General features: G+C 55.2%; 2 protein-coding genes across 5 annotated transcripts in view; one reads left to right on the top strand and one right to left on the bottom strand.

Annotated features, from left to right (window-relative positions):
- The first annotated feature begins 620 nt into the window (after nt 1–620).
- The window catches only part of MAPKAPK3 (MAPK activated protein kinase 3), a 52,077-nt gene continuing 25,624 nt past the window's right edge, over nt 621–27,073 (top strand). The window contains exons 1-3 of one of the 4 annotated variants that reach the window (XM_057706454.1): nt 621–640; nt 3,505–3,608; nt 25,797–26,073. In XM_057706454.1, the coding sequence (XP_057562437.1) occupies nt 3,568–3,608; nt 25,797–26,073 (318 nt within the window). In that variant the 5' untranslated portion in view covers nt 621–640; nt 3,505–3,567. Of the gene's footprint in view, nt 641–3,504; nt 3,609–25,395; nt 25,663–25,796; nt 26,074–27,073 lie in introns of those variants that run through there. The other 3 variants (XM_057706455.1, XM_057706457.1, XM_057706458.1) reach the window with 3 other exon arrangements.
- On the bottom strand, nt 14,380–19,922 carry CISH (cytokine inducible SH2 containing protein). The gene is made up of 3 exons (XM_057706464.1): nt 19,770–19,922; nt 16,218–16,438; nt 14,380–15,971 (listed from the first exon to the last, which is right to left on the bottom strand). Exons 1-3 carry the CDS (start codon nt 19,787–19,789, stop codon nt 15,448–15,450), a joined length of 765 nt encoding a protein of 254 aa, XP_057562447.1. The 5' UTR covers nt 19,790–19,922; the 3' UTR covers nt 14,380–15,447.

Raw genomic sequence — 27,073 nt, 5'->3', positions numbered from 1 at the left:
GACAGGTGAGTAAGGAAAGTGAGTCCCGTCTCAGCATAAGGAGGTGTAAAGCCTGCCATGTCAGGGGGAACATTTCAGGTCCCCAGGCCTGGGAGGTTCCAGGAGGAGGTACAAGTGGATATGCCTAAAACCCTTCTTGAAGGCATTCCACAGCTCAAGAACTGACCAGGGCTCCCCACTCTCTCTGTTTGCATAGAAATCCTCTGTCTCTTTGTCATTCTGCCCAGCCCTCCTGCCCAGACCCCTAGAGCTGTGGAGTTTGTTCTTTCAAACCAAGTTTCACGTGGAACTTGACTGTGTATTTTTTAAAAGATAAAAACATCATTTTAAACATAATTGTATTTTATAAGTTCAAATTGTCAACGCTTTCTTAGCAGTAAGTCCATGAAGGTGAACAGCAGTGAGCACTGATGTTTGAATTGGGGGCTGGGATGGGAGTTGCAGTCTCATGTCAGCCTCAGCATTCAGTTTGTTTCAGTGATTTTGGTGGCAAGTGACCCGGCCAAGTGATTCTCACAGATAAGTGGTTACAAACGGTAGCATGTTTCTGAAGGCCCCCTTACAGTCTCTTTCATTCACAGGAACAGCAGGAGAAGCCTTATGTCTAGCTCAGCTCAAACCCGGTTCTCTGGACACATGGGTAGGATTCTAACATATCATAATTTGGTGTTGTGCCCATTTGAGTGTGTGTGTACTGGCCTTTTCCAATAGTTAAAAATATGAATGAGAGAAAGAGAGGGAAAGAGAGGAAAAAAAGGAAAGGAGGAAGGGAAGGGAGGGGAAGGAGAAAGAAGGAACTCATGCAGGGCATCTGAGGATGCCCTCCCTCAGGTTCTTGGTGAGGGCAGCCTCTGCCTCTCCTGGGAAGCCCACCCTGACTGCTCCACCCCTACCTGTCCGGGAGGTTTCAGTGCCTCCTTTCACTCTGTCTGTCTCAGCAAGTGAATCTGGGCCACATGCTTCTGAAAAGTCTTAGGAGTCCACGACTCCCTCCTGGCTCTGGTGTGGACCTTCCAGGTACTCAGTCCCTGGTTCTGGGGCAGGGAAGAAAGCCCCAAGCAGGGGACATGGATTAGGGGCTTCCCCAGGCCCTATGTGGTGTGTCTCCACGGGTGGGAGGACTGGGGAACCCAGGGCCCCTGAGAGCCTGGGGTTTCTGTACCTTCATTTCTGGGAACTTGCTATGCTTTAGAAAGAGAGAAATGAGAAGCAAAACCCTAGGGCCCCAGCACCACCAACCCCCCTTCCTGTCTTCCTTCCGCTGAGTCATAGCCAAGAGCCCAGCACCTCTGCCTCCTCTGGGGCTGTCTGGGTGGGGTGGAATTCAGAGTCATGTGAGGACACAGCATCTGGACAAGTCCTCTTTTCCTGCCAGTATCTGTGAGGGGCCCTGACTTGGTGAGCACTGAAGCTACCTCCCAAGCTTGGAGAAAGGGTGACTGAAGTCTTAGTGTCCTGTCTCTCCCCTATCCCCAAGCCCACTGTTCATCTACAAGCAGTGAGCACCAGCTGTAGGCCAGGCAGGGTGGTTCAGGTGGGCCCTGTCATTGAGGAACTCGTGGATTTGGACATGGACTCCTCCTGACAGGCCCCTCATGGCCGGCTGGGTCCTTAGTCTTGCTCTGGTCAGCAGTAGGGAGCCACAGGAGCCAGGCCACCACACACATGCCCATCATAGAGACCTGCACATGCCTACACAGGTACCCATAGATATGTGCATATGCACAGGTGTGAGACTTGAGCACGTGGGTCCATGTCCATGATCACAGGTGTCTGCAAAGGGCCTCTACTGAATGGGGGAGCTCCAGGCTCTGGGAAGCAGGTCAGGACCTTATGTGTGAGGGGCCCTGGGTTGCTGAGGGCTGAGGCTGTCTTCCATGCTTGGAGAAGGGGCGACTGAGGTTCTTATGAGGTATCGCCTATCTTGGAGGCCCAACTACTGTCTCTGAGTTATGCCTGTAGGAGCTTGAGTACTGTGCCCCCATTTCATGGAAAAGAAAGCTGAAGCCCAGAGAGGACCCATGACTTGCCCAGGGTCACACAGCAAGTTGGGGGTAGATCTGGGAGGCGAATGAGCCAGACCTGGCCACCTGTCCACATCCCTGACCTTTCTGGCCTGGCATTTGGGGCTTGGCACCCCCTGATGACCACACTGCCTCAAACTCTCGGTTGATTCTCCCAGAAAATCCACCTGGGGACCAACCACAGGGTCCTCCCAAGCCTTGCCATTCCCAGGAATTTCCCCCATACTACATCTTTGCTTAGGCTGTCCTAGCTGCCTGGAATGCCCTCTCTTTCTCAATCAGTCTCTGTCTGTCTGTCTCTCTCTCTGATTCCTCAAATAAAATCCAAACTTCCAAATTCTGCTTAAATGCTTTCTCTGCCTTCTCTGACTCCCTGGAACTTTCCCCTGCCTCTAGCCTCCCTCAGCCTCTGTCCCCCTTGCTCCCACCCACTGTTCCTCCACCTAACTAAACATAAAATTGACCCGTAGAGCCCTAGGTTGGGTGTCCTTTGAGGCTGAGACAGTGGGAGCCACACCCAGGCCAGCGCAGGGCTCCAGACTTTGCCAGTCACTGGGGTGGGCCCTGGAGCTAGGAGAGGAAACCACCTCTGCTAGGCCTCGCCATCTGCCCCAGAAGATGGAGCACTGTACTCTAGGCAAGACTGATCCCTCGGAGTTTACCATTCCAGGTTTTGTTTATTACTGAATACCCCTCAGCTGGGGGCTTGGCCTGTGTTTGGCGGGGTGGAGGGTGGCACTCAAACAAGAGTAGAGAACCCTCAGATTTGTCGGATGCCGCTTTTTCATTAAATGGCCCTGGACAGAGCTATCTGCTCCTTTCCAAAGCTCTTCTCTTCTACTTGGTCTCAGGAAGGGGGCAGGAAGTCTGCCTTTGCCCCATGAGGCTCTGAGCCCCAACACTGCCTGACTATCCCCTCGCTCCCCTCCACCCCTGACTGGGAGCCCAAGATTAATTGTCAGGCCTACCCTTGGTGCTAGAGTATGAAGGAAAAATTGACAGAGACATTGCCCATAAGGAGTTCTTGGCCTGATGGAGGACAGGGGCAAGTAAACAGGTCCTTATCCTTGGCCCATGCGGCGTGCATTCGGTCACTGTCTTTGTGGCACTGTGCCAGGCACTGGGCATGGGCAGTATTCAGATAAGGCCCTGCTCACATGGAGCCTATCCCCTCCCACTCAAGTTCCCACACAGCAGTTGCAATGTTCAGCTTGAGGCTTTGTCTACGGCAAAGGCCAGCTTGGTAGGTAAAATGGCCAGGGAGTTCACCCCCTGGAGCAGCCCTAAGCCAGTGAAGGATGAGAGTTGGTGGATACACATCCCAGCTTCCTTACCCTTGGGTAGGACAACCCCGACGCGTGCTCTGCACCATCTCTCAACCGAGGACTGACCTCAGTTGCCCACAGAGGGAACACACATTAGCACACCTGCTTTGGCTTCCTTTCCTTCCCTGTCTCACTTCCCCTATCCTCTGTGTCAGGAACTGGGAAGGCTCTGAGATTTCACCCAACTCACAAGCTAACAAGTTGCCATATTCCTGAGGATGCTGGCAGAAGACACGAGATTCCTGGTTGACAAACAAAGGTCAGTTTATTTCCCACAGTAACAGTAGACAGAGGATCAGCATTTTCTTGTACCACGTCCCTGAACCCCAGGTCCCACCGAGTGACCCAGTAAGGGCCAGCTGATGCCTGCGCATGCAGTGGCTTGACAGGAGAGGAACCCTGAGGTCAGAGAATCCAAATCTTTTATAATAGACTATGAACAAACCTGCCCAAACTTTGTTCTAGAGGCAGATATTATCTTTATTATACTGGACAATAAACAAATCTGCCTTTTTCCCTGGAAGGAGACACTATCTCTATCTTCTAAGGCTGTTCGCTGGAATAATCACCCTTGAAAGTATTGTTTGGGAAAAGGGCAGCCATCGCCTCTACCAGCAAGTATACAGAAATGGGATGGGAGACAACCAGGGAAAATTGTCTCCCCTTACCCTACTGGTGCTTCTTGACATCACCTCCGGAATGAGCTCTTTGTGTTGGGTCCTTGTCCCCTGAGCCTGCCTCTGGGGAAAACACTCTAAGACTGGGAAGATGACACTAAATGAGCATTTGTGGATTTCTGATGTGGCTGTCATTTCTCCAGACCTGTCCAGCAAATAATGCAGGGGAACCACATGAAGGAAGAAGTTTCCTTACCCAGAATTGATACTGTTATGACTCTTAGGGAGGTGCTCTAAAGGACTCTGAGGGTGTCATTTTTCATGTTTAAATATTTAGTCCATCTAGAATTTATGTTGATTGCCTGTGTGGGGTGGACATTGGACTTCATTTTTTTCCCAAATTGTTTCAATATTTTTTATTGGAAATTGTGCCTGGTCCATCACCACTCTTCTAATCTGCCTGGAGGCTATTATTTAGAATGTATCACGAACACGCAAAGGATCAGTTCACAATAAATGGATTAAAGAACACATGGGCATCAGCATCCTTGGGGCTCGCATCTGCTTGGGCTCATGGTCAAGAGGGAGCCAGCGGGGTGGGATGGGCCCAGGGAAGAGACCCCAAGGAAAAAAATCACCAAACATGTACTCCTCATCATGATCCTGGCTCAGATCATGCAGTATGCCTGGCTCGGAAACCACCTACATAGAGCAGGGCACCAGTGTCCCCTGCATACCCAGTAGGTGCCACGCAGCAGCTCTTCCCACTCAGGTCGGATGGTTCCAGGTCCAGTCCTCCCGCAGTATCGTCCTAGTCAAGGCCAGCCTGACCTGGGTGCAGGTGCCAGGGCTGTTAAGTGGTGGAGAATGCAGCACTCACAGCCAGCTGCCTCAGGTAGCCCCAGAGAACCAGCACTCCAAAGCACAAGCACAGTGATGACGTATGTCCATAGGGTGCCCCACCGTCCTCCTGCAGGGCTTCTCTGTCACAGCCCTGCCTCACAGCCCCTGCCTGGGCACTGAGTCTCAGCCCTTCTCAACCCCAGGACTGGCCTCTGGAGGATGGGCTGGGGGCCCCATCTCTGTGACATGTTGGGGGGCGAGTGGGCGGCAGGCTTGGAGCTGTGCTCAGTAAGAGCCAAGGAATGACCTGAGGGCATGAGGGGAGAGGCAAGTCCCTGCCCACACCTCTGTCCAGCCTTGGCCAGCGAGGGTTCTCCATTCTTCTGAAGGCAAACGGGTCCTGAGTGGTTAAAAGACTGCCCCAAGGTCACCCAGCCAGAGAGGGAGGCCCTTATTCCCCCTCTCTGCCTGTCTAGACATGCCCCCCATGACCCCTTTAAGGCCCCTGCAGACCCTGGGACCCTGTGATGGGAACACTCATAGCCATTTCCTCAAAGTGTGACTAAGTCCCAACCCAGTCCCGGAACCAGGTCACAACCTCCACGGCCTTCCTGGGCCTGCAGCTTCATTCTCTAAGTAAGGAAACGGAGGCTCCAACAGGCCAGACGTGTGCTCTACACTGCACAGCTGGGCATTGGTGCTAGGACCATACCAGGTGGCCTGATGCTGAAGCTGGGGCCTGTACCCCAGCTGTGGGACAGGAATCTCAGGCAAAAGACCCTGTAGGAAAAAACTAGACTGAAGGAGAGACAGAAGGCCTGGCCAGAGGTTGCCAGTTCATCAGCAAGGGACTCAGTGAGCGGGGCCTGGCACTGCTGATCCCACCTTGCTCTCCCTCCTCCTCCCCCTTCGCCCTTCGTAGCCCTGGCCGCTCACCAGCCTGGGCAGCACACTCACACCTAACATCCCACTTCCACCTGTGCCCCTCACCCACATGCTGCGCCCCCTCCCAGGCACATACAGCCCCCTTTTCCCCTATTGTTTCTGGTTGTCCACTCTGCCTGTCCCTGGGCTGGATGCTGGCTACCGCAGAGGTTATACCAGACCTGGGCCTGTCCTGGCAGAGCCCTTTGAGAGGTCCTGCAGACTCAGTGCTGAAATAGGGGCGTCTAAATAGGCACCTGCAGTCAGGGAGGGCTTCCTGGAGGCAAGGACCCCAGCTGTGGCCTCAGCACCTCCTCCCCCTCACCTAGGTCACTGCCCCTCCTCTGAGCCTCTCTCCCTGGAGTGGCCAGCGGCTTCCAGGAAGCGTCCCCTCTCTCTGCAGTGCCGATTCCAAGAACTGCGGTTCCTGGCAGTGCTTGCTCAGGATCCTTTCCTAGAACATAGGCCTCACCCCACCCAGGCTGCTGGGGTCTCCTTGGGCAGCTGGCAGAGGAAATGAAGGAGGGGGTGCCCTGGGTGGAGCCTCTGTAGGGTCCAGACGCTGGGAGGGGCCTAGGCTGTCGGCCTGGAGAGGGTGGCCCACTGGCGTCAGGGGCAGGAGGTCAATGTGTGTGAAGGCACTCTGACTCCCAGTCAGCTGGGGGGCGGGGGCGGGCAGTGAGCTCAGCTCACAGCCTCCCTGCACACACAGGAGGCTCATCCCTTGGGCCCAGAATCTGGGCTCAGCCTGCTGCACTCCATCCTTGATCTCCCCACCCGCATCCCAGGATCCCATCTCATAGGCAAATGGCACAAGGCCTACTCTGGCCTCGGAGCAGGCCTTCCTCAGATAACCTCCAGAGGTATAGGCCAGGGGACAGGAGTGGCAGGTTCTGAGCAGTGAAGGGAGATGGGACAGTCAGTCCTTGGAAGGACATGACACCTATATTATTAATCTTGTTATAATTTCACCTTGCCTGATTATTACGGAGGAAGTCACCCCATCCCACACCCTCAGCAAGGTGGGTGGGGATTGAGGGTGACAGGCCCTGATTCGTGGGCAAGGACAAGGCCCAACTTCCCTCAAGGTCATTGGACCTCCCCCTCTGGGGCGTGTCCTCCCCCCCACCCCCACCCTCCCCCCCCACCTCTGAGCTGGCAGCAGGCCTGCCCACCCGCCTGGGACCTGCCAGATCACGTTGAGCAACCAGTTCCTGAGAAGCGTTGAAGGCTGTTTGGTTTAAAATTAACTCCCCCGCTACCCCTCCCCTGCCTGCAGGCCTCCTCTGAGTTCTTGGAAGAGGCGCTCTGCTCTTTCTTCCTGGGAAGAGGCCTCTAGCCGCAGCTGCTGCGATTCTAGCAAAAACACCTCACCCAGGGTGGGGGTGGGGGGTGCCCATGCCACGCCTTCTCTGCCCTCTAATTCTCTGCCCTCTGTGAGGCCCAGGGATACTCCTGGAGCCTAGCATGCCCCAGTTCATCCACTGAGACCCAGAGGAGAAAGGGGGTGACTGTCAAGGTGCTGAGAGCAGGTGCTACTTCCCCAAAGCCCACAGTCCCACCCCCCAACCCGATCAAGCACCTGCTGGCTCTGAAGAGAAAAAGGGCTATAGAGACCCAGTCTGAGTACCTCTTGGGCAGAGAGAGTGTGAGCTGATCGCATTGACAGCAAACCCAGGACTTCGGTCTACTTTGAGAAATATATGGCTCAGAGAGATAAAGCAATCTGCCCGGGGTCACCCAGCTTTGCCTGCCTAAGCTCAGCCTGCCCACTAGATGCCAGGCTGACAACACTGACCTTGCAAGGATGCCCAGAGGCCAGACCCCACAGGCACTCACACTGGGGTTAGAGCTCTCTTTGTCTCTTATCCACACTCCTCTAACCGCCCTGAGAACCCATCTCTTTCTGGATAAGCCTTCATTTCCTAGTGTCTCCTTGGGCTCCATGTCTCTGGGATTTTGGAGAAAAGCTTTCCTGAGAACCTGCTCTCCTAACAGCTCCTCCCACCATGGCCATCTACCCAAAGGAGCTGAGAAAAACAAAGGAATGTTGGCCAAGTGGAAAGGTCAACACACACACACGTGCACGCGCGCGCACACACACACACACACACACACACACACACTGAGGTTGCTCAGAAGTAGGGCTGGTGGGGGTGGGGAGGGGAGAAATGCTTCTTAGGAGAAGGCTGAGAGGCAAGAAGCACTTTTTAAAACACAGCTTTGGCCCAGCACAAACTGTGAGTGAAATCCTCACCTCTGTTGGAGGAGGAGCCCGGCTCTGGTGACAGGGAGGGCCCAGTCTGGCTCATGGGTGCTGGGTGTGGGGAGTCCCTGGAACAGGGCTGTGCCTGGGGAGCATTTGCTGGGTGCCACTCCCCTTCCAGCCACACCATCAGAGTGTGGATCTCCCTAGTGGGGTCTGTGCAGTGAAACAGTCCTGGAGGACAGCCTAGAGGAGTCTTGGCCATCCCAAGTTCCCTCAGCCCTCAGAGGCCATTTCTTGCACTCTGGGCCCTGCCTGCTTCAACCAGGCCTGAGTCATGGAAGCAACTGTCTTTCCATTGAGCATAAAGTTTTGGCCACACAAAAAGGCTCCTCCTGCTTTGGGCCTGCCACGTCTCCTCCTGCTCATAGATGAGCATCAGCTTCCACTCACCCTGTATTCCCCCAAGGCCAGGCACTGTCACTCTCCAGCCACTCTGTGGCAGGGCACTTCCACTCTCTCTGTTAGACAGATGGGAATACTGGGACTTCCCTGGCAGTGCAGTGGTCAAGACTTCACGCTTTCAATGCAGGGGACGTGGGTTTGATCCCTGGTCGAGTAACTAAGATCCCTCATGCCATGCAATGCAGGAGAAAACAAAAAACAAAAAACAGGTGGGGAAACTGAGGCTCCAAGAGGTTAAACCATTTGCCTGAGATCCTACAGTGATTTTGGAGGGGCTGAAATTTGAACTCTGCCTGAGTTCTTTCCACTTGGCTAATTTGCCTCTTCAAAGACATCCCCAGGAGACTTTCATGGGAAACATGGTGTGTGTGGGGGGTGGGGCGGGGCGGGGGCGGGGGGGGGGGCGGAGAGACAGAGACAGAGACAGAGACAGAGAGAGAAATTTAGCCAAAGAATGGCTGTTTTGAATTTGTTATGGAAAGTATATTTTCTCCACCCTAGGCTGGAGAGATCTGGGAAAACTCAGGCTCCAGGGAGATTCCCTAGGATGTAGTGGGTACCCAATACAGGCATGAATAAATGCTGGGGAAATTAAGGAAGACTTCTCAGAAAAGGAGCATTTGAGTTGGACTTTGAAGGGTCAGTAAGAGTTTTCCCTGGCAGAACTGAGGAAGAAGGACATTCCAGGGTGATATCACGTGGAGGGCTGTTTGGAGGGAAGCAGAATGGAATGGCTTGGCAGTTTGGGAAGCCATATCTTGGAACCTGGGGTAAGGCACAGACAAGATATGAGGGGAGCCTGTGAATATCACTGAATGAGGAAGGCAGGACAAGATTGAGTTTGCAAGCCCCTCACTCTGGAGATGGTGGTAGGGCTGAGGGGGCCAATGAGGAGGCCGTCTGGATGGTTCAGTTAGGTTAGTGAATGATGGTAAGGCTAGATCTGGGCAAGGCAGCCATGAGGAGCAGCAGGAGAGCAGCTTGAGAAGGACCAGGGGCAAGGTAGATGGATGTGAAGATCAACAGGTGGCGGTGCATGTGGGGGTTGTGGAGGCATGATGCGGGGGGAAAGAGGAGGCATGTCTAGGAGACAGTGAAGAGTCCAGGTCTGGACAGGGGGAGTCTGGAGGGCCTTGAACCAGACTGTTCATGTTGCTAGCCAGAAGGCAGTAGACTCAAGTTCAAGAGTTCTCGGATGAGGGGGACAAGTCCTGACCTGGGATTGAAAGCCCTGGGCTCCAGCCCCATATGGCCACTTCCTCTCTGGGAGACTGTGGGTAAGCTACCCTGCCTCTCTGGGTCTCAGTCTTGAGCTTTGAAATGGGACAGACCCAGAGGTGCTACCCAGCTCACCTCCCTCACCTGTGACTCACCTCTGAGGGCACAGACCACTTAGGGCTGGGAGAGTAACAGGCCTGAAAAAGACCCATCCCCCAGGTGTCAGCAAGGGTAGCAGATGGCCTAGTCTCTACTGGAGCTGCAAAGGAAGTTGCTAGAAAGTTGGGCTGGTCTAGCTTCCACCCCAGCCCTTGCAGAGACCAGACGAAGGGTCTATTTACCACGACTGGAACCCAAAACCTTTGTTGGCAAATGACGCCTGAAGGTGGAGGGCTGCTCTGGCAGGGCAGCATCAAAGCTGGTGGGGTGAGGGGCTGCTTATAGCTTCAGGAAGTTCCAGCCAGCTCCCCTGCAGCTCCCCATAGGGACCTCAAGGGACATCAACACCTGCCCAGCCTACCTCTCAAATGGGATTAAAACAAGGGACAAGAAATAGTTACAGTGACAGCTGCAGCAGCTGCCAGGTTGAACCCTCTCCGGCTCTCCTCAGTATCACTTCATAAATCCTCCTGGGCCCCCATGTCCCCTCTGAGAGATGTGCTGTCATTCTCCCCATTTCATAGCAAAGGAATCTGCTGAGGTTCAGTGAGGTTGAGGGAGCCACCCCGCCCCGCCCAGAACCAAATGTACAGCACATAACCCAGACTGGAAGGGAGATGGGATACAGTTGGGGTGTGGGGGACATACTAGCCAGGAGTGAACCTCCAGGGACCTCCTCTGTCTTAGAGCTCAGATGTGGGAGCCCCAGCCTGCTGCCCCAGAATGAGCATTGGAATGGCCCCCTGGCTGGCTGGCTGTGCCACCTGCCTAAGCTTGGGGAGGGGGCCCCACACCCTGCAGTTGGGGTAGGGAGGACTCCTTCACCAGGAGAGGCTGTTGAGTTTCTGGCAAAGCTCCAACCTGCTTTATATTAAAACTGGTCTAACAGGTTGGTATGAAAGGGCTGCCCAGGCCTGCGCAGGCTTCACTTCTTCTGAGGGAAGAGGGCCTTTGTAAGGTCCCAGAATCCTCCTGCCTTCTTGATCAGGACTTACTGCAGGCTCTTGGCCTCTCTACTTCACTGTGCAGCTGTGCCAGGTCGGAGGGTTCCCATCTGAGAGTGGAGCCAGCCCGGCCAGGTCCCCAGCCCTGTTGAGACCCGTGTTCAGCCTTGCTGCAGCAAGATTTGCTCAGTTGGCAGATTAGAAGCTGGGCCCAGGTACAGGGGCCCCAATGATTTAGGGGGTGTTAGGATACTCAGTGAAGCCTCCCAGCAAGACCTCTCATTGATTGACAAGAGAAACCTGAATGGCCTAGTGGCATCTCTGTCCCAGAGGGGCATTGTGAGTCCGAGGAGGGACACCGAACAGGATCTATCTGCAAACCTACCTCCCTGTGGCCTGACAGAATCCTCTAGGGTAGTCCCCAGCCCCCCTCCTCCAAAAAGCCCTCCTGAATTGCCCCGCCCTTCTACATGTCCCCAGCGCCTTGTGAGTGCCAAGGCTTTAGCATGCCAGCCCCTGGGAGGCAGAGCAGAGCAGCAGTTACACAAACAAGGTCTTGAGTCAGCTTTGAACCACGGCTCTGCCCCTCGTAAGCTGTGTGACCCTGAAAAAGCCACCACGTCTCTGAGTCTTACCTCTTCTGCTGTAAATGGGGACAACCTCTGCAGGTGTGCAAGGCTGTGGCAAGAACTTAATGGGGCACGAACCCCGCCCAGGGTCACCTCGCCTCCTCTGCTCTCCACCACACCCTACTCTGCCACATCCCATACCTCTCAACCTCCTTTCCGGCCTCTGGCCCCCAGGCCCTTGTGGGGCCATCCCCACCCAGCTGACAGGCTCATTCCTTAGGAATGAGCATTGGATCATAGCATTTCCCTGCTAGACTCTGAAGGGGCGCTCCACCACACCAGAACAATCCATGTGCCCTCTCTGCCCTCTCCACCCACCCTCTGTCTGCTCAGCCCTCCTGGCAGCCAGCATCTTCTGGTCACACCAAGTTTGTTCCTGCCTCAGGGCCATTGCACTGGAGCTCCTTCCACCTAGGATGTCCTTTCTCTAAGTCGTTTGAGTAGCCAGCTCCTGCTCTTTGCTTGGGTGTCCAGGCTCAGCACCACCCTGCTCCAGAGCTTTCCCCGACCCTGTCATCTGCAGCAGTATCCCCACACCCAAAGCACTCTCTTCCCTGCCTCCTGCTTTGCTTTCATTTCACTCTCAAAACTCGTCCTGAGTGCCCATTTGTTTGCTTGTTTATCCTCTCTTGCCCACCAGTCCATGAGTCCCACAAAGATGGGGAGTGTGTCCATCTTATTCCCAGCTGTGTGTCCAGGGCCCAGGTGGAGTCTGGCCCAGTTGGTGCCCAAAGAGCCTGTGTGCTGGTAAAGGACTTAATCAGTAAAGGGTTACCATCAGTTATTGTTTGTATGTTGTGCAGGGTCCTGTGCACCCACCTGTTGGCTCCTCTCTTCCTCCTCGGCCAGGGCCAGTAGGCGTGCTCCTTTCACCAGCCCAGAAACACCCAGGGATGACTGCAGTGACCAGAGGATTTTCAGCATCTATTAGGCTGCGTCTCTGACTTGGGTCTGGGGCTCAATGACATGCTCTCCACTGATCCTGTTCTAAGCAGGTATCACTCACTCCCGTAACAGGGAAACATGAAAATAAGATTGAAGCAGATTGGGACTTCACTGGTGGTCCAGTGGTTAAGACTCCGTGCTTCCAATGCAGGGTCTGCATGTTCAATCCCTAGCTGGGAAACTAAGATCCCACATGCTGCACAGCATAGCCAAAAAAAAAAAAAAGATTGAAGCAGAAAAATATCAGGGGTCAGAAGTAGCCCCTCCTCAGGCAAGAGCTGGACCCCAGCTTGGGCTGAGGTGAGTGGGGAGGGGATAGGACCCAGTTGGCCAGGCCCGTGGCTCCAGAGACCTTAGCAGGCAGGAACACAAGGGGATAAAACCAGCATCCAAGAACAACTCACCCGAGTTGTTCAGCTGCCCTCCACCCCAGCTGCCCGTCCTCACCATCTCATGTAGCATTGCAGGGGCAGGTGGGTAGTCAGGACCCTGCAGGCTTAGCTCTGCTCTGTGCCTCACCTTTTCAGCCAGTCCCTTGCCCCCTCTGGGCCTCAGTTTCCTCATCTGTGGAGTATGGGTAATATTTAGACCCACTCCCAGGGTTGTGGTGAGCATTCCATGAGGTGCAAAGCCCTTGTCCATTGCCAGCACTTGGTGGGCACCCTGAGGCATCTCTCCTCTGTGGACAACAAAGGGCTTCCTCCTGCTCCAGCACTTTCTGTCTGGACCACGGCACCAGGTGGGGAAGAGCCTGCCTTTGGCCTCTCTGCATCTGCTACCCGCCCACTGGGTGACTCAGATCTGGGGGTGGAGCAGACAGAGGGGTCACCTCAGGTATTTGGGAGTCATCAAGGGGCTGGGATCCAGGCTGAAGCAATGAGGAACTGCAGACGTCCCTGGCAGGGCCACGGTGACCTGGCGGAGGTGTGTTGTCGGGCCCTGCAGGCAGCAACAGAGGAGGCGCCAGGCGGGACACGTGGGCCCGGGCACCACTCTGGTAAAGACAGCCCTCACCCACTTCTTGTTCACTCTCACCCGACATCAACTTCATTCTTTGCCACAGCTGCCTCCAAACCGCCAAGGTTCTGTGCCTCTATAGTTCTTGATTTTTATCCTTTCCTGCCTCCTCCTCGTCATCAACACGTCACTCCTCACACCTTGCTGCCTTCAAACTGCCAATATTTGTCTCTTCTAATCTGCAACTTTTGTCTAAGGGCTAAGAAAATAGAAAGGTTAGAACTGTTTCTAAAATAAGGGTTAAAAGGCTATGAATGAGGTTCAGAGGAGCTTCTCTGTGAGGTACTCAAGTAGAAGTGCAGAAAATTTCAGGACCTAGTGGGATTCCAGGTGCTGAAGTGCTCCAAAGGCAGACCATCAGATAGCGGAGAAGGTTTTCATTTTAATTGCTCTTTCACCTACTTCTGGTATGCAGGACCCTGAGTGAGAGAGTCCCCAGACCCCAATAGCCTGGCCCAGAGCCCCATCAGCCCCATCCCAGGCCAGACCCTGCCAGCTTACTGGCCACTATCCACAACTCAACTGTTCCGCCCCGCTGCACAGAATGACCCTTCCCAGGCCTCCTTGTGGTCAGGAATATAAGCTTCCCAGTCATGCCCGGGTGCCTTTGTACGCCCTGTACCTTCTCTATGGAATGACTGGCCCTGACTTCTCTGACTGTTGGCCTCATCTCAAAAGACACTGTACCCAGGAGTGGTCCACAGTCCCCATCCCCCTAGTATTCTCCACTTTCAATCTTTAATTGACATCTCCTGTTTACACATCTCTCAGATCTGGTGCTCCTCTGCTGCCACCCCCTACTTGGCACTGGCTAGTGACCCTGTAGGCCATCCAACTGGCCTTCAGCTCCTGCATCCCACCCTCCAAGAGGAAAGGGAATGAGTGGAGAGAGGCTTCTCCCTATCCCCTCCTCTCTTTACTGGGTGCCCTAACAGGGCCTGCTCAGCCACATAGGTCTCTGGGCCTCTGCTCACCCAGAGGCAAAGTGGGGGATGATGACAGTGAGATCTAAGGGGATAAACTATGCACGACTCAGAAGAGGCCCCACCGAGGGCTCCATAAGTGAAAGGTACAATTTTATTGGCATTACAGAAAAATCAGTGAAAAAAAAAAAGACTACCAAACTGGTTTTTTAAAGTAATAATTATTTTATAAAGTCTTATCAGATATGTGTTTTCTTTCCCTCTTGCCCACCTTCCTGGGCAGGAAGCAGGCCCAACAGAGCTGGAGTGGCAGTCCTCAAACTACCATGCCTCTCCCTGACATGGCACCCGCACTCATGCAGGGCCTGTGCCCCAGCGAGACCAGCTTGGAGCAGACGGGGCTCTGCCCTGCAAGGGGGTGAGTGGTAGGCTCTGATGGGCGCTAACACTTCGGCTCCATTTTCTTATTTATTTGCCCATCCTCCCAAAATAGGGCTGGAGGCAGAAGAGGGTGGACACCTTCACAGGTGGCTGGGTCAGCGCCAGGACATCCAGGACTGCCTTGGGTCCAGCAGCACATCTCAGCATGAGGCCCTCTGCCAGGAGGAACCAGAGAAGCAAGGGCAGGGCTGGTGTCTCTGGAGCACTCAGAGCTCAGGCTGAGAGGTGGGTTTGGCTCATCCTGAGACCAACCCAAGGAGAATAAATAAATAAATATTATATAACTGTGCTGTCCTCCAGCCTGGCCTGCTCCCCCATCAGGGGACTGTCACTGTCAACCTCAGTTCCTCTGGCTGCCATCCCCCCTGGACAGTGGCTAGCTGGAAGGAGGGGGCCTGCCCCACTGTGTGGACTGAGAAACCAGGGCCAGCCAAGTCTGTGCAGTTCAGGAGGCCACAGCAGGTGAGTGGGGGCCTGGGCCCAGGCCACAGGGAGAGACGAGGTCCTGCCAATCCCCTCTTTTCTGACAACGTGGCCCACCACAATGGAGCCACATGGGAGCGGGGGGCGCTGACCTCCCAGTTGTGTGACATTTCTCCCTACCCCTCACCCACACCCTTGTTCCTGTGGACCCTTCCTGGTCCAGCTGCCAGATGCATGTGGGCACCAGGATGACCGGAGGGGAGACAGTGGGAGCCCAAGTCCAGCTGGGGCCAGTGTCCTCTCCCGGGTCTGGCTGGGTGAGGCTAGGCGGTTGCTCAGCCGGGTCAGAGCTGGAAGGGGTACTGTCGAAGGTAGTCAGCCATGCGCCGGGGTAGTGGCAGGCAGTCCACGTCGGCCACCAGACGGTTGATGACGAGGCGGCACAGGTGCTGCAGGCTTCGGGTGCTGCTTCTGCGCACAAAGGGCTGCACCAGTTTTAGGTGTACGGCAGTGGCAGGCAGTGCTGGGTCACCAGGTGCCTCTTCCTTAGGGGTAGGCAGGGCCGGGGTGGTTGCAAGGTCAGGACTGTCACTTCGCGTATCCGCAGCACAGGAGGCCACATAGTGCTGCACAAGGCTGACCACATCTGGGAAGGCCAGGATCCGTGGCCTGGACAGGCAGTTGGAGTCGAGGCGGAAGCTGGAGTCGGCGTACTCAATGCGCACGTTGGTGGGGCCGCGGGTGGTTTTGACCGACAGTGTGAACAGGTAGCTTGGGTGGGTGCTGTCACGTACTAGGAATGTGCCCTCTGGCATCTTCTGCAGGTGTTGCCGGGCTTCACTGGCCGTAATGGAACCCCAGTACCAGCCTAGGCAAGTGGAGAGGGGACGAAGCGACTGGTCACAGTGGAAATTAGCTGGGTGCACCAATCCACGGCAGTGCAGGGCAGGGCTCGGCCTCTTTCTTCACACTTCCCTGAGGAGGGCTGTACTCCTTCCCTCCCATCAGACTCTTTTGGACAGAGCCATGCCTCTCAAATTAGACGAAACAGGCAGAGCTAAACTTCCCCTATCAGACTTCCCAGGACAAGTCCTGCCTCCCTCCTCAGACTCACCAGATTCCCGAAGGTAGGAGAAGGTCTTGGCTATGCACAGCAGATCCTCCTCAGGGTCCAGCACCTTGGGCTCACTCTCTGGCCGGGCTGGGGACTCCTCTGCTGCCTCCTCCAGGAAGGCACCAGTGTGTAAAGGCTGCATAGCTGGTTCCGGCAGCTCCAGGGACTGGGCCCACAGGGGCCGCTGCCCAATCTGCTCCACAGCCAGCAAAGGACAAGGTCTAGAAAGAGGTGGATGGGCAGTGAGTGCAGGGCCTGTGCTCTCCCCATTTCCAGAGATCCCCTCGGCCCCAGACTACGTGACCTCTGGCCAGTCTGTCTCACTATAAGCCCCAGTGTCCCATCTGCCCACCCATGGGCTCAGTGAGACCAGTACCCCACCTCATACCTGTCATCACAAAAGACCCCTTGATTACTCCCCCCCACATATGAACTCTCTTCTGAAAGAGACTTCTCCACCCTCCTGCATTTATTAAACAGTAATTACAATCATCCCTCAGTATCCGCAGGGGATTGGCTCTGGGAGCCCCCGTGGATACCAAAGTCTGTGGATGTTCAAGTTCCTTATATGAACGGCGTAGTACAATGAATACATTGGGCCTCCGTATCCACAGGTTTCGCATCTGCAGATGTGAAGGGCCAACTGTAATCTCTCTTTCTATTTCGCACCAACCAAATACACAGATCATTCTCTATAGGCATCTCTAGCTTACAGTGGCCAGTTGATGTTCCCACTACACTGACAGGATCCGCTACAAAGAGGCCTCACAATGGTGCTTTCCTGGCAGAGGTGGGCTGACTAAATGGCACTGGTCCTGGTTGAGCCAAGGAATTGGTCACATGCTACCTCCCCATGCATAGGAGTATATGTCGGAGGGACCTAGTTCCACACTGGCCAGGGCTTAGAGGCTGGAATAATCTTCCCAAACAGGTCAGACTCCCATCCTCTTCTCTCCTCCTCCCAGCTGAGGGTCTGGAGTAGACAGTGGCCTCTAAAGGCACTGACAAGTCCCACCTCCCATAAATATGAGCTCCCAGCAAAGAGCAGCATACTCATCCCACATTCCAGATCCCACATTCCAGATCCCACATTCCAGATCCCACTCTGACAAGCCTGCCTTATGAGGCACTATCATCTTATGCAAATGCTGCTCTTCACTAGATGTCAGTTTCCCCACCTCCTCAATGAGGGTCCTACCAGCCCAGACACTGAAGGGTTCAGCCACACCATATCCTCAGATGGCTAGAATTGGGTTGGTGAACTGGCCCCAATCTGAGCAGTAGCTTTCCTTTAGGGGAAGCCCACCCAGCCTGGTGATCCTGGGGCTTCCTGGGAGTGAGGGGCATGACCCTGGTTCCCAAGGAAGAGACTGCTGGTCGTCTCCCACTCGTCATGAAATAAATCCTTGGGTCTCAGCTCTGGGTCTGTTCTCTGCTGGGCCTCAAGACACCAAGATAATGAAACCCTGGGCCCTGCCCTAAAGGAGAACTCATAACCCAAAGTCATAAAAGCAAAGAATGTTATGGGGGAGTCAGGGTCTGCCTGTTCCTGAGCAGAGTCTACCAGGCCAAAGGAAGGAGTAGCGGGGAAGGCAGCGCAGGCAGAGATGACGGTATGGGTAAATACTGCCAGGTATTGCTTACGAGGCAGGAAGAGGTGGGCGGGAGCTGGTGGTAGAAGCCAGGCAGAGGAACCAGATCTGACAGTGTAGGTTATAGGTGACTCTTAGAAGATTTTAACAAATCAGGGGCCCATGACCACTCATGAGAAGAAAGGGCCATAAGACCCTGGCATACCACAGCCTGCTCATACTTTTCCACCCCCACTCTGGCTGCACTTCGGGGGCTCTGGAATCCCCCTTGGGGAGCTAGAGGCTGAGTTCCAAGGAACTGGCTGATGGCCTGCCTGCTGGGACCCAGAGCTCAGCTCAGGCCCAGGAGCCTTCTAGGTGTATGGGAGGTGGCTAGCCCGTCAGGCTGGATCGAACCTCTTGGGGTGGCCATGACCAGACAGCTTAGCAGGGCACATGTGGGTGTGGGCACCTCGAGGGATGACATGGTGTCTGGGTGTGTGAATGGCTGTATTGGTCACCATAAGCTCCTGGTGAGTGACTGTATATCTGGGGAGGAGTGTGTCCACAGCTGTGTCATTGTCATGACAGTGGCGGTAGCTGGTGCGTTCCAGGTGTGGGTGGCCAGTTATGTGTGTGTGCCTGCTGTGGAGCCCAGCCTGTGAGTTCTGCTTGGGGACATACGATAATGAGGCAAACTCAGTCCTGAGGGGGGATCCCTCGGCAAAGCTGACAACCCAAACCTTCAGTTGGGAATCCCTGCTCCCTACCTCAGGAGGGCTCCAGATGGTTTGTGACTGTGTGTGTGTGTAGGTCTTAAAAATCTTGCTCCCTGGCACTCAGTGCTGGCCCTGAGGTTCCAAGGGGGCCTTCAGCTGAAGCAAAGTGAGAGTGTGGGACCCCAGAATTGGCTGGGGTCCCGAGAACAAAGGCAGTGGGGGTGGGGGAGTCCTAAAGTTCAGAGAGGAGGGAGGAAGATGCTGGAGATGATCAGGGAGAAAAATAGAAGTATGTCCAGTCTTCCTAGCACCTTCAGGTCTCCTCTCCAGAAACAGAACTGCTCAGAGCAAGGGGCACTTCAGCCTTGCCCCACCTTCCACCCCTCCTCACTTGGTACCACGCCAATTTTGATAACAGCAGCCACTGGGCCACCTAGCTCTCCCTGGCTGTGGAGCACCCACTCACTTCTCCTTTCACTCTCCCTGGAGCTTTCTGAGCTCCTGTCAGATCAGTTTGGAGAGCATCAGACCCTTGGTTGAAGGGGACGCTGAGGCTTTGGTCAGAAGGAACGTGCCAAGAATGCTCAGCTGAGGCCAAGACTCTGTCTAATCAGTTCCCACCCCACCCCCACAAGTTTTTGGGAGACTTGGAGAAGGGAGGCAGGAGCCAAGGTCCTTCTCACATTGGGATCCCATTTTGGGCTGGGAGGAGGGGTGAGGCCATTTTTGGGGTGCCTCAGACAGGACCGGGCCAAACCTAGGCTCTCCCAAGAGCTGCCTGTTCAGCAGGTGCCTATGGGGGGAGAGGAAAGGATCTCAGGCTGGCTTCCCAAGAAGAGTCTAATTGCTAGCCGGAGGCAGGAGAGTGAATGACAGGACAGAGACGGGCAGGGGGTGGCCCAAGGTCACAGTAGGCTTCGGGGCCGGCAGGCTAGGGTAGAGCGCACCGGGCCCAGAACAGCTGGGCAGGTGAGCCACGTCTTGGAGAACCCGCTGCCTGCGGCGTCCACCTCCTCCAGCTACCACCCAAGCTTAGCCCACCCTGTGTTTCTCCTGTCGCCAGCCGACCCCCGGTTTCCCTACCCACAGTGCCAGTAGAGGTGGTGACGATGTTGTCACCCTTCCCTGTTATCACTCCCGAGGTCTTTCCGCGCTCGGTCGTCTCCCACCGGTCAAGCCCTCAATACTCGGCAGCTAGCACGAGGTCGGTACTCTGCCGCGTGCCGGAGCGGAGCTGGCCGGGGGCGGAGGGCCGCGCTTACCCCTGAACGCAGAGGACCATGTCCCGGCAGCGGCAGCGGCTGCTCCGAAGCTGGGGCTCGGCCTGACGGCGGCGGCTGGAGGCAGCCAGTGGGCGCGGATCGCGCGCGCAGGGCAGGCTCCCGGGGCGCACGGGCGGCGGGCCGGGACTGAGAGGCGGCGGTGCGGGCGGGCCGGAGGGCGGGGCGAGCAGCCTAATCTTTTGTCCTCTGTGTCCCAGCCCTTCCCGGAAGCGACGTCTTCCTAGAACCGCCGGCTGTGCGGCCAGGCGGGGAGGGGTGCGGGCGGGGGCGTCGGCTCCCCAGTCTGGGGCGGAGGGCCGCTAAAGGAAACACCTTTGACAGATTTCCAAGAACTTTCCAGGAAAATGGGGCGAGGCCCCGCGCGCTGACCAATCGCAGGGCAGGAGGTGGAGCCGAGTGGTCAGAGAGAGCCAATTACAGCGCTTGGACCCGAGGCTGACGTGACCCAGAGGGGTTGAGTGTGACCTAGAGACCATTAGGGAAAGACCAAGTTGAATACGGCTAGGAAGGGGCCGGTGCTCTATCTACCGGAGCCCAGATTTCCTTCAGGCACTTCGCTTCGTTGGGGACAGGTCCCGTTATCTCTCAGTAGAACCGGTGGCAGCACGAGGGCGCGGTCACGGGCCGGTCCTCCAAGTTAGCGACTACTCCAAGGCGGTCTGTCTAGTGTGCAGGCGCCCCCTGTAGGCTGCACTTGGACCCCTGGACGCTGTGTGTGGGGAGGTGGGTGGCATGGGGTGTGGCTTGGAGAGGGACATTAGAGGAGGGAAGGGGTACAGAGGGAGTACTCAGATCCAAGCAGGTTCACAGGCGTCAAGCCTGCGGCCACCACAGCCAAAAGGATCCAGGCGAGAACGTTTTCACTGAGAGGTCGGGGAGAAGGCACCATCCCAACCTTTGTACCAGGCAGGGCCATCCAGTCTAGGCCCCAAGCTGGCCTCTGGCCAGCCCTCCAATCAGGAAAGAAACGACTACCGGCTTGAGGGGCAGGCGGGCCCCCAGCTCACCCCATAGAACAGTTCACATGTGTCTCTGGGTTGATGGACCCCTAAAAATGTGGGAGAGAGACCTGGAGCTGCAAACACCCAGAGATAAACTGAAGGTAGAGGGCTAAATGTAGAGAGAAGGAGCAGTGACACCCCCTCCCATCTACATGGAGCACTTGATTACATTTGATCCTCAACAGCTGGTATTGCCCACATTGTGCTGAGCCCCTAGGGAACAAAAGTCAGAAGCCCATGCTCCTACCCTTGATCCTCTCCACCTTTTTTCAGTTCACTGGACTCACCAGGGAGCATCTTGAAAGACCACAGGGGCTGCACACACCTCCTCTAAGCCCTTGGGCCAGAAGGAGAGGGAGAGAATTGGAGAAGTGACAGGGTCCATCCCCTCCTTCCCACTTCCCGGTGTGTACCCCCAGGTTTCCCAGAGAGAAGGTAAGCTTCAGGTCCCCTAGCAGGGACAACTGACTCCTGGGAGGGTCCAGAGGCCTAAATGGTTCGTATCCAGGTTTTCCCCAGGGCAGATAGGGCGGAGCTTGCCCTGCCTGAGAGGGGATGGAAGACAGAGGGGATCCAAAAGCAAAACCCCATGAAACAGGACGAAATGACAAAATTATTGGTTAAGATGAGAAATTACTTCAGGAGACCCACTTCTTTGTAAATTTCCTGAAGGGAAGTTGAGGTTCAGTGTCATCCCACCAGCCCTCCTGAGTAGGCCAGAAGCTGCTTGCATGGGATGGGGATGGGTGTGGAGACCTCAGTACCACTTTGATGGCTGGGGCACCAGGAGAGCCCAGCACTGAGCTCCTGTATAAGGTGCTGTTTCTTCAGTAGAAATTGTCTACTGCCCCCACCTTACTATGAAGACAAAAGGGCTTCACAGCTGCCAAGCAACAGAGCTAGGATTTGAACCTTGGTCCCCTGGGCGGACAAATCCCAACTCTCTACCCCGAGACTACCCCTTTCCTCTAACTGTGACTACTTTACTGAACACTTACTGTGTGCCAGGTGCTCTCAGCAATTTCCAGCCCCATTTCATTGTCTGCCTACTACATATTGTCCCCTCTTTACAGCTGATGAAAATGAGGCATAGAGAGGTTAAAATATACTCTAGATCTCACAGGCCCAACTCCCTCCCCCACTTCCTCTCTAGGCTCCTGTGACAAGCCAACTCCTAGACATCCTTCAAGATCCAACTTTCAGGTCCTCAGTGAAGCTTCCCTGATTCCAGGCCAGTCAACATCAGAGCAGCACAGGTGTCCATTTGAAAGCAGCCTCCCTACGGAAGTCAGTGATTGTGCAGCTGTGTGTAAACTAAAGGACCCAAGGGTCTCGCCCTCCATCTGCCCTCTGTAAATCTGACAGTACTATGCACCTCCCCTGTGTTCTGGGAAGAGTAGTGTGCCTTTGTTTTGCCCCAGGTGCTGGCCTGCCCCAGGTGTTGTGGGTCCCTCTGGCCATCTAATTAGCACCTCTCCTACCTCTTCTGCCCTGACTGCTGGGCCCACACTGCCACCCAGTGGCAATTCCTCTCATAGTTTCATGTGCCACATCTCCATGGATTCTTCCTTCCAGAAAAACCCCTCCCCTGAACCCCAGAGATTCTTGCTACAGGATCGCTCTGCCCCTCCCCATCCAGAACAGTCACAAGATGGGCCACAAGAATATACAGCAGTGTCTTCCTCAAAGTCTGACTCATTTGGTCTCTAAATTTTCACATGTGGACTTCCCTGGTGGTGCATTGGTTGGGAGTCAGCCTGCCAGTGCAGGGGACACAGGTTCAATCCCTGAGCTGAAAGGATCCCACATGCCATGGTGCAATTAAGTCCGTGCACCACAACTAGGGAGCCTGTGCACCAGAGCCCACGAGCCTAGAGCCTGTGCTCCGCAACAAGAGAAGCCACCACAATGAGAAGCCCAAGCACCTCAACGAAGAGTAGCCTCCACTCGCCACCACTAGAGAGAAAGCCCGCTCGCAGCAACGAAGACCTGACACAGCCAAAATTAAATAAATAAATAAAAATAAATTTAAACTTTCACATGTACAGCCTCTCCTCTCCCCAAAGAACAGTCCGTGTGTGTGTGTGTGTGTGTGTGTGTGTGTGTGTGTTGAGAGAGGGGAGTTCAGCTGCCCCCCACCCCACCCAGGCACTCACTGGACTCCTTGGTCACTGTGTAAGCTATTCCAAAGGTCTCAGCCCTCATCCTCTTGGACATGCAGCTCTCATGGAGGCTGTGTGGCAGAGTTTGCCACCATGTACCCACCACTCCTGGCCCAGCCATCCCAAATATTGAATCCTCCCATCAATGTGCGGGTGGCAGATTTTGGCTGGAATGTGAGCAGTGAGGGGGAACCATGCATTCTGACTCCCCTGGGTCAGTTGCAAAACATGTGTCTATGATGAACCCATGTGGGAAATGTGTGTGCTTGTGTAAGCATTGGCCTTGGTATGGACACTGCAAGAGGAGAGATATAGCCATTGCTTACTTTTTACATTTCTGTATGGTTTGAATTTATTATAACAAGCAAGTTTTGCTTACGCAATTAAAATTTTTAATAAAAAGAGACCAGTTAAAAAAAATACAAATACAGAAATGTTAGAACAATTGTAATCTGACTCCATTTGTAGAAAATAAGACAGATCAGAGACTACAGCACGCAGAGATGCCCTTGGCTATGACAAGCCGCCAGCCTCCACCCTCAGCTCTCTAGACCCCTGCTTATGAGTGGGGCCCTGCTTGTCCAGAATGAGATCTCGCTCAGCTTTGGGTTCATCTGGCTCAAACCAGTCATCTCCATAGAAGACGGAGAATCCTTCTCCAGCCTCCAAGCCTCCAAGCAGTGGAAGTTTCTGGATCACAGGTCTTCCTGCAAGGTTCTGAGATCTTGGATCAGATTCTCAGGTGGGGCTCGAGGACAGAGGTCCTGGGTCCAGCTAGGCATAAGTGTGTGTGTGTTGTGTGCATGTGTACACACCTGTAAAGGTGTGATTGCATGTGTGTGCATATTGGGACATGTGTGAGAATGTGTATATGTGGATGTGGGAGGGGGGCAGGGAAGCACAGGAGAGGGAGGCATAGTTTGAAGGTGAGAGCTGAGCTCTGAGTTGTTCTTTGGAGGTTGGGATGGGGGCTGTGCCGTGATAGCTACTGACCTCAGGCAGGTCGCTTGACCTCTCAGGGCTTGTCTCTTTTGTGTCTGGTGTAGGCTGCGTGGGATTGGTACTGCCCTCCCTCCTCCAGTACCAGTGTGATCATGGGATGCCAGATAGAGCACCTACCCAGTGACTGATCCAACAGAAGGGTTCAGTGCGTCTAGTTGAGACTATCATCTGGGCCTCTGCTCTCAAGGAGACAGGGAAGAGCCCCCCACATCCACATCTAGCTCAATGCCTGCACACAAGGGTGCCTGTTCTTCTGGAGCTGCTGCCCTGAAGAGCCTGAACCTGCAGCCCAGGCATCCACATGCATCCACATGCATCCACATGCATGTGTATTTTGGGGCCTGGGGCAGGGAGCTCGCCCGGCCCCAATTCCGAAGCCAGAAGATACCTTTGGATACTTAGGTATACAGAGGAGATACCTACGGTGAAACAGAGGTCGTGTTTCCTGCAGTCTTGATAGTGGCCTGTAGATGGCAGCAGAGGCCCGCACAGGGATCCTGCCCCAAATCGCACCTTCCCTGTCCCAAATGAGGCACCTCGTTCGGGGTTGTGCGGTGAGACGGATGTGCAGCAGTAGCGCAGATTTGTCCAAGGAGATAGCCACACACCCTGCAGCTCTAGATAAGTTGTTTCCCCTCAAGGGTGTTCGGCTTCCTCATCTCTGAAACAAGAGTTAACAGCCTATGATGGGAAAACCAGTTCGAAATATGTAAGGTAATCTGTTACCTTAGTAACCTTAGACCTAAGTAAGGTCTCTCAGAATAGAGACCTAAGTGTGGAAGGGAAAACCACTTAGCTAATAAAGAATATCTGTCACTGGGGTGGGAGGAGGAGACTTTTTAAACACGACACCAAAAGCTCAAACCATAAGGTGAAAAGTTGATGGATCTGACCAAGTGGGAGTTCAGCATTTCTGGCCTTAGGATGCTGTATTCCAAGGGAACATGAGTAGGAAATGCACAGAAGAGGAGAGATGCTCGTACTAGAGAAACGCTCAGAACTTCCAGGAACTAGAGAGACACGAATCACAACAAAATTCCATTTCACTCGCCCTACTGGCAAAAATTAAGACTTTAGATACGCTGCCGGTGGGCCACCGCTAAGGAAGTTGCAAGCCTTACAAATTATACTGGAGGGCCTCCTGGCAGCGTGCCGAGAAAAACCCAACTCAAAGGGCTACCTGAGGCTGCAAGAGAAACAAGACTTCCTAGTTTGCTGGTAAACTTCCTTGGTGGCTGGTAAACTTCGCCGCTCGCACAGCCCACGCGGAACCCGGCTGCGCTAGCGCTGGGGTCTACCCGGCGGCTGGCTGAGCCTAGGAGGTTTCCGCCCCCTCGAGAAGCCACGCCCCCTATTTCTGCAGCCGCTCTAGGCGGGCCCCGCCCCGCCCGGTCCTGCCAGGGCCCGCCTGGCCCTTTAAGGCTGACCAAGCCCGGCCCCAAGTCGGGGACGCGCGGGGGAGGGGAGCGGTCACGTGGGCAGGCAGCGGCGCGGCTCTCGGCTCCCGGCGCTTGCGGCCGCGGGCTCCGGCGACGGCCGCTCTTGCCCCTTACCGGCGCCGCAGCCAGGTGCGCTGCCGTCAGGTGCGCCCTCACTGGGCCCCCTCCACCTCCCATTCCCGGGACCTCACGGCCCTTTCCCCTCTTGACAGGTGGCCGGGCAGGACGCACCTGAGCCTGGCTGCGTGAGCACCTCCCCCTGCTGCGGGTCCGTACACTCCGGCAGTTTGTTCCTCATTCCCAGCCCTGTGTCGGACCCGAAGCCCAGTCTGGCGCAGGGGCTCCAAAGCTGGGGTGTATTGAAGGAGTCTGAGCGGAACTCACTCTTCCTCTCTTTCCCAGGTGGCCCTGCACGGGCCAGGCTGGGGTCGCCTCTGAGCGCCCCGCGGGGGCCATGGATGTCGAGACAACAGAGGAGCAGGGGGGCCCTGCGCCCCCGCCAGGTGCACCCTGCGGACCTTGCTCAGCCGGCACTCCCGCCCTCGGCGGGCGGCGGGAGCCCAAGAAGTACGCAGTGACCGATGACTACCAGTTGTCCAAGCAGGTGCTGGGCTTGGGTGTGAACGGCAAGGTGCTGGAGTGCTTTCACCGGCGCACTGGGCAGAAGTGTGCCCTGAAGGTCAGTGACCCCTCACTGCCGCGTGGGTGACCTGGAGGGCCCAACAGCAAAGACCTGTGTGTACAGGATATGCCCATGACCCCTGTTAAGCTTCTTATGCTCAGCATCACATTTCATCCTCTTACTCCTTTGTAAGGTCGGGCTCATGGTCCTCCCTGCTTTACAGATGGGGAAACTGAGGCTTAGCCTTGCTCAGCTCAGAGCGTCCCAGGGAGCAAGGGGTGGAGTCAGTGTGGGTCGAGCCTGCTGTACCCGGAAGCAGGGAAGGAGTGGCTCCCGACTCTGGGTTTCTGGATAGGCCTATGAGTTTGGGCCCAACGGGGACCCTCACTCAGCTTGGCTGCTCCTTTCCTGAGAAACTATTCTGACTAGAATGGGTCTGAGTTTCTTTCTGCCTGAGTCAAAGTCCTCAGGAAATCTTGGGGTGGGACTATATTCTCCTGATTGGTGGGCACCTCCCAGGGCTGGCTGGTGGGCAAGGCTGATACCCGTTGCACCTGTGGGCGGGAAGCTGCTGATGGGGTCCAGATGAGTCACCAGGGCTGTGTTGAAAGGGGCAGGCCCTGCTCCAGGTCTTACCCACCCTGTTTCCTGGGTAGAGGGTGGGCCAGCCATCTAGCCACGTCACACCATAGGCTCCCTATAGGCCTAGTTAAGACCTCACTGATACATGTAGAACCCAGGGAGTCCTGGGGGTGGCTGATCTAGCCATGTAGTTCCGGCTTAGGTCATAGAGTTCTGGGCCCAGGACCCTGCCCCATACCCAGAATCCCTTGAATCTGTCATCACTGAGAACTTTACCTAATTGCAGCCTGTGCCAGTGGCCACGTGGATAGGTGGAGTATCACAAGGAGAGTGTCTCCTGGAGGTTACAATACAGCTAAGCATATTCTTATTTTACAGGCATTGTAATTATGAGCCAGAGCACAGAGTCCTGCAGATGTAGCTCTAATCTTTGGCCTGCATTTGCCAGCTCCATGACCTTGGACTAGGTTTTGGG

This window comes from Hippopotamus amphibius, chromosome 13 (assembly GCF_030028045.1).
Source record: "Hippopotamus amphibius kiboko isolate mHipAmp2 chromosome 13, mHipAmp2.hap2, whole genome shotgun sequence".
Lineage (NCBI taxonomy): Eukaryota > Metazoa > Chordata > Mammalia > Artiodactyla > Hippopotamidae > Hippopotamus > Hippopotamus amphibius.
The sequence above is the reverse complement of the archived record's forward strand: the minus strand, read 5'-3'. Positions and strand labels throughout refer to the sequence as shown.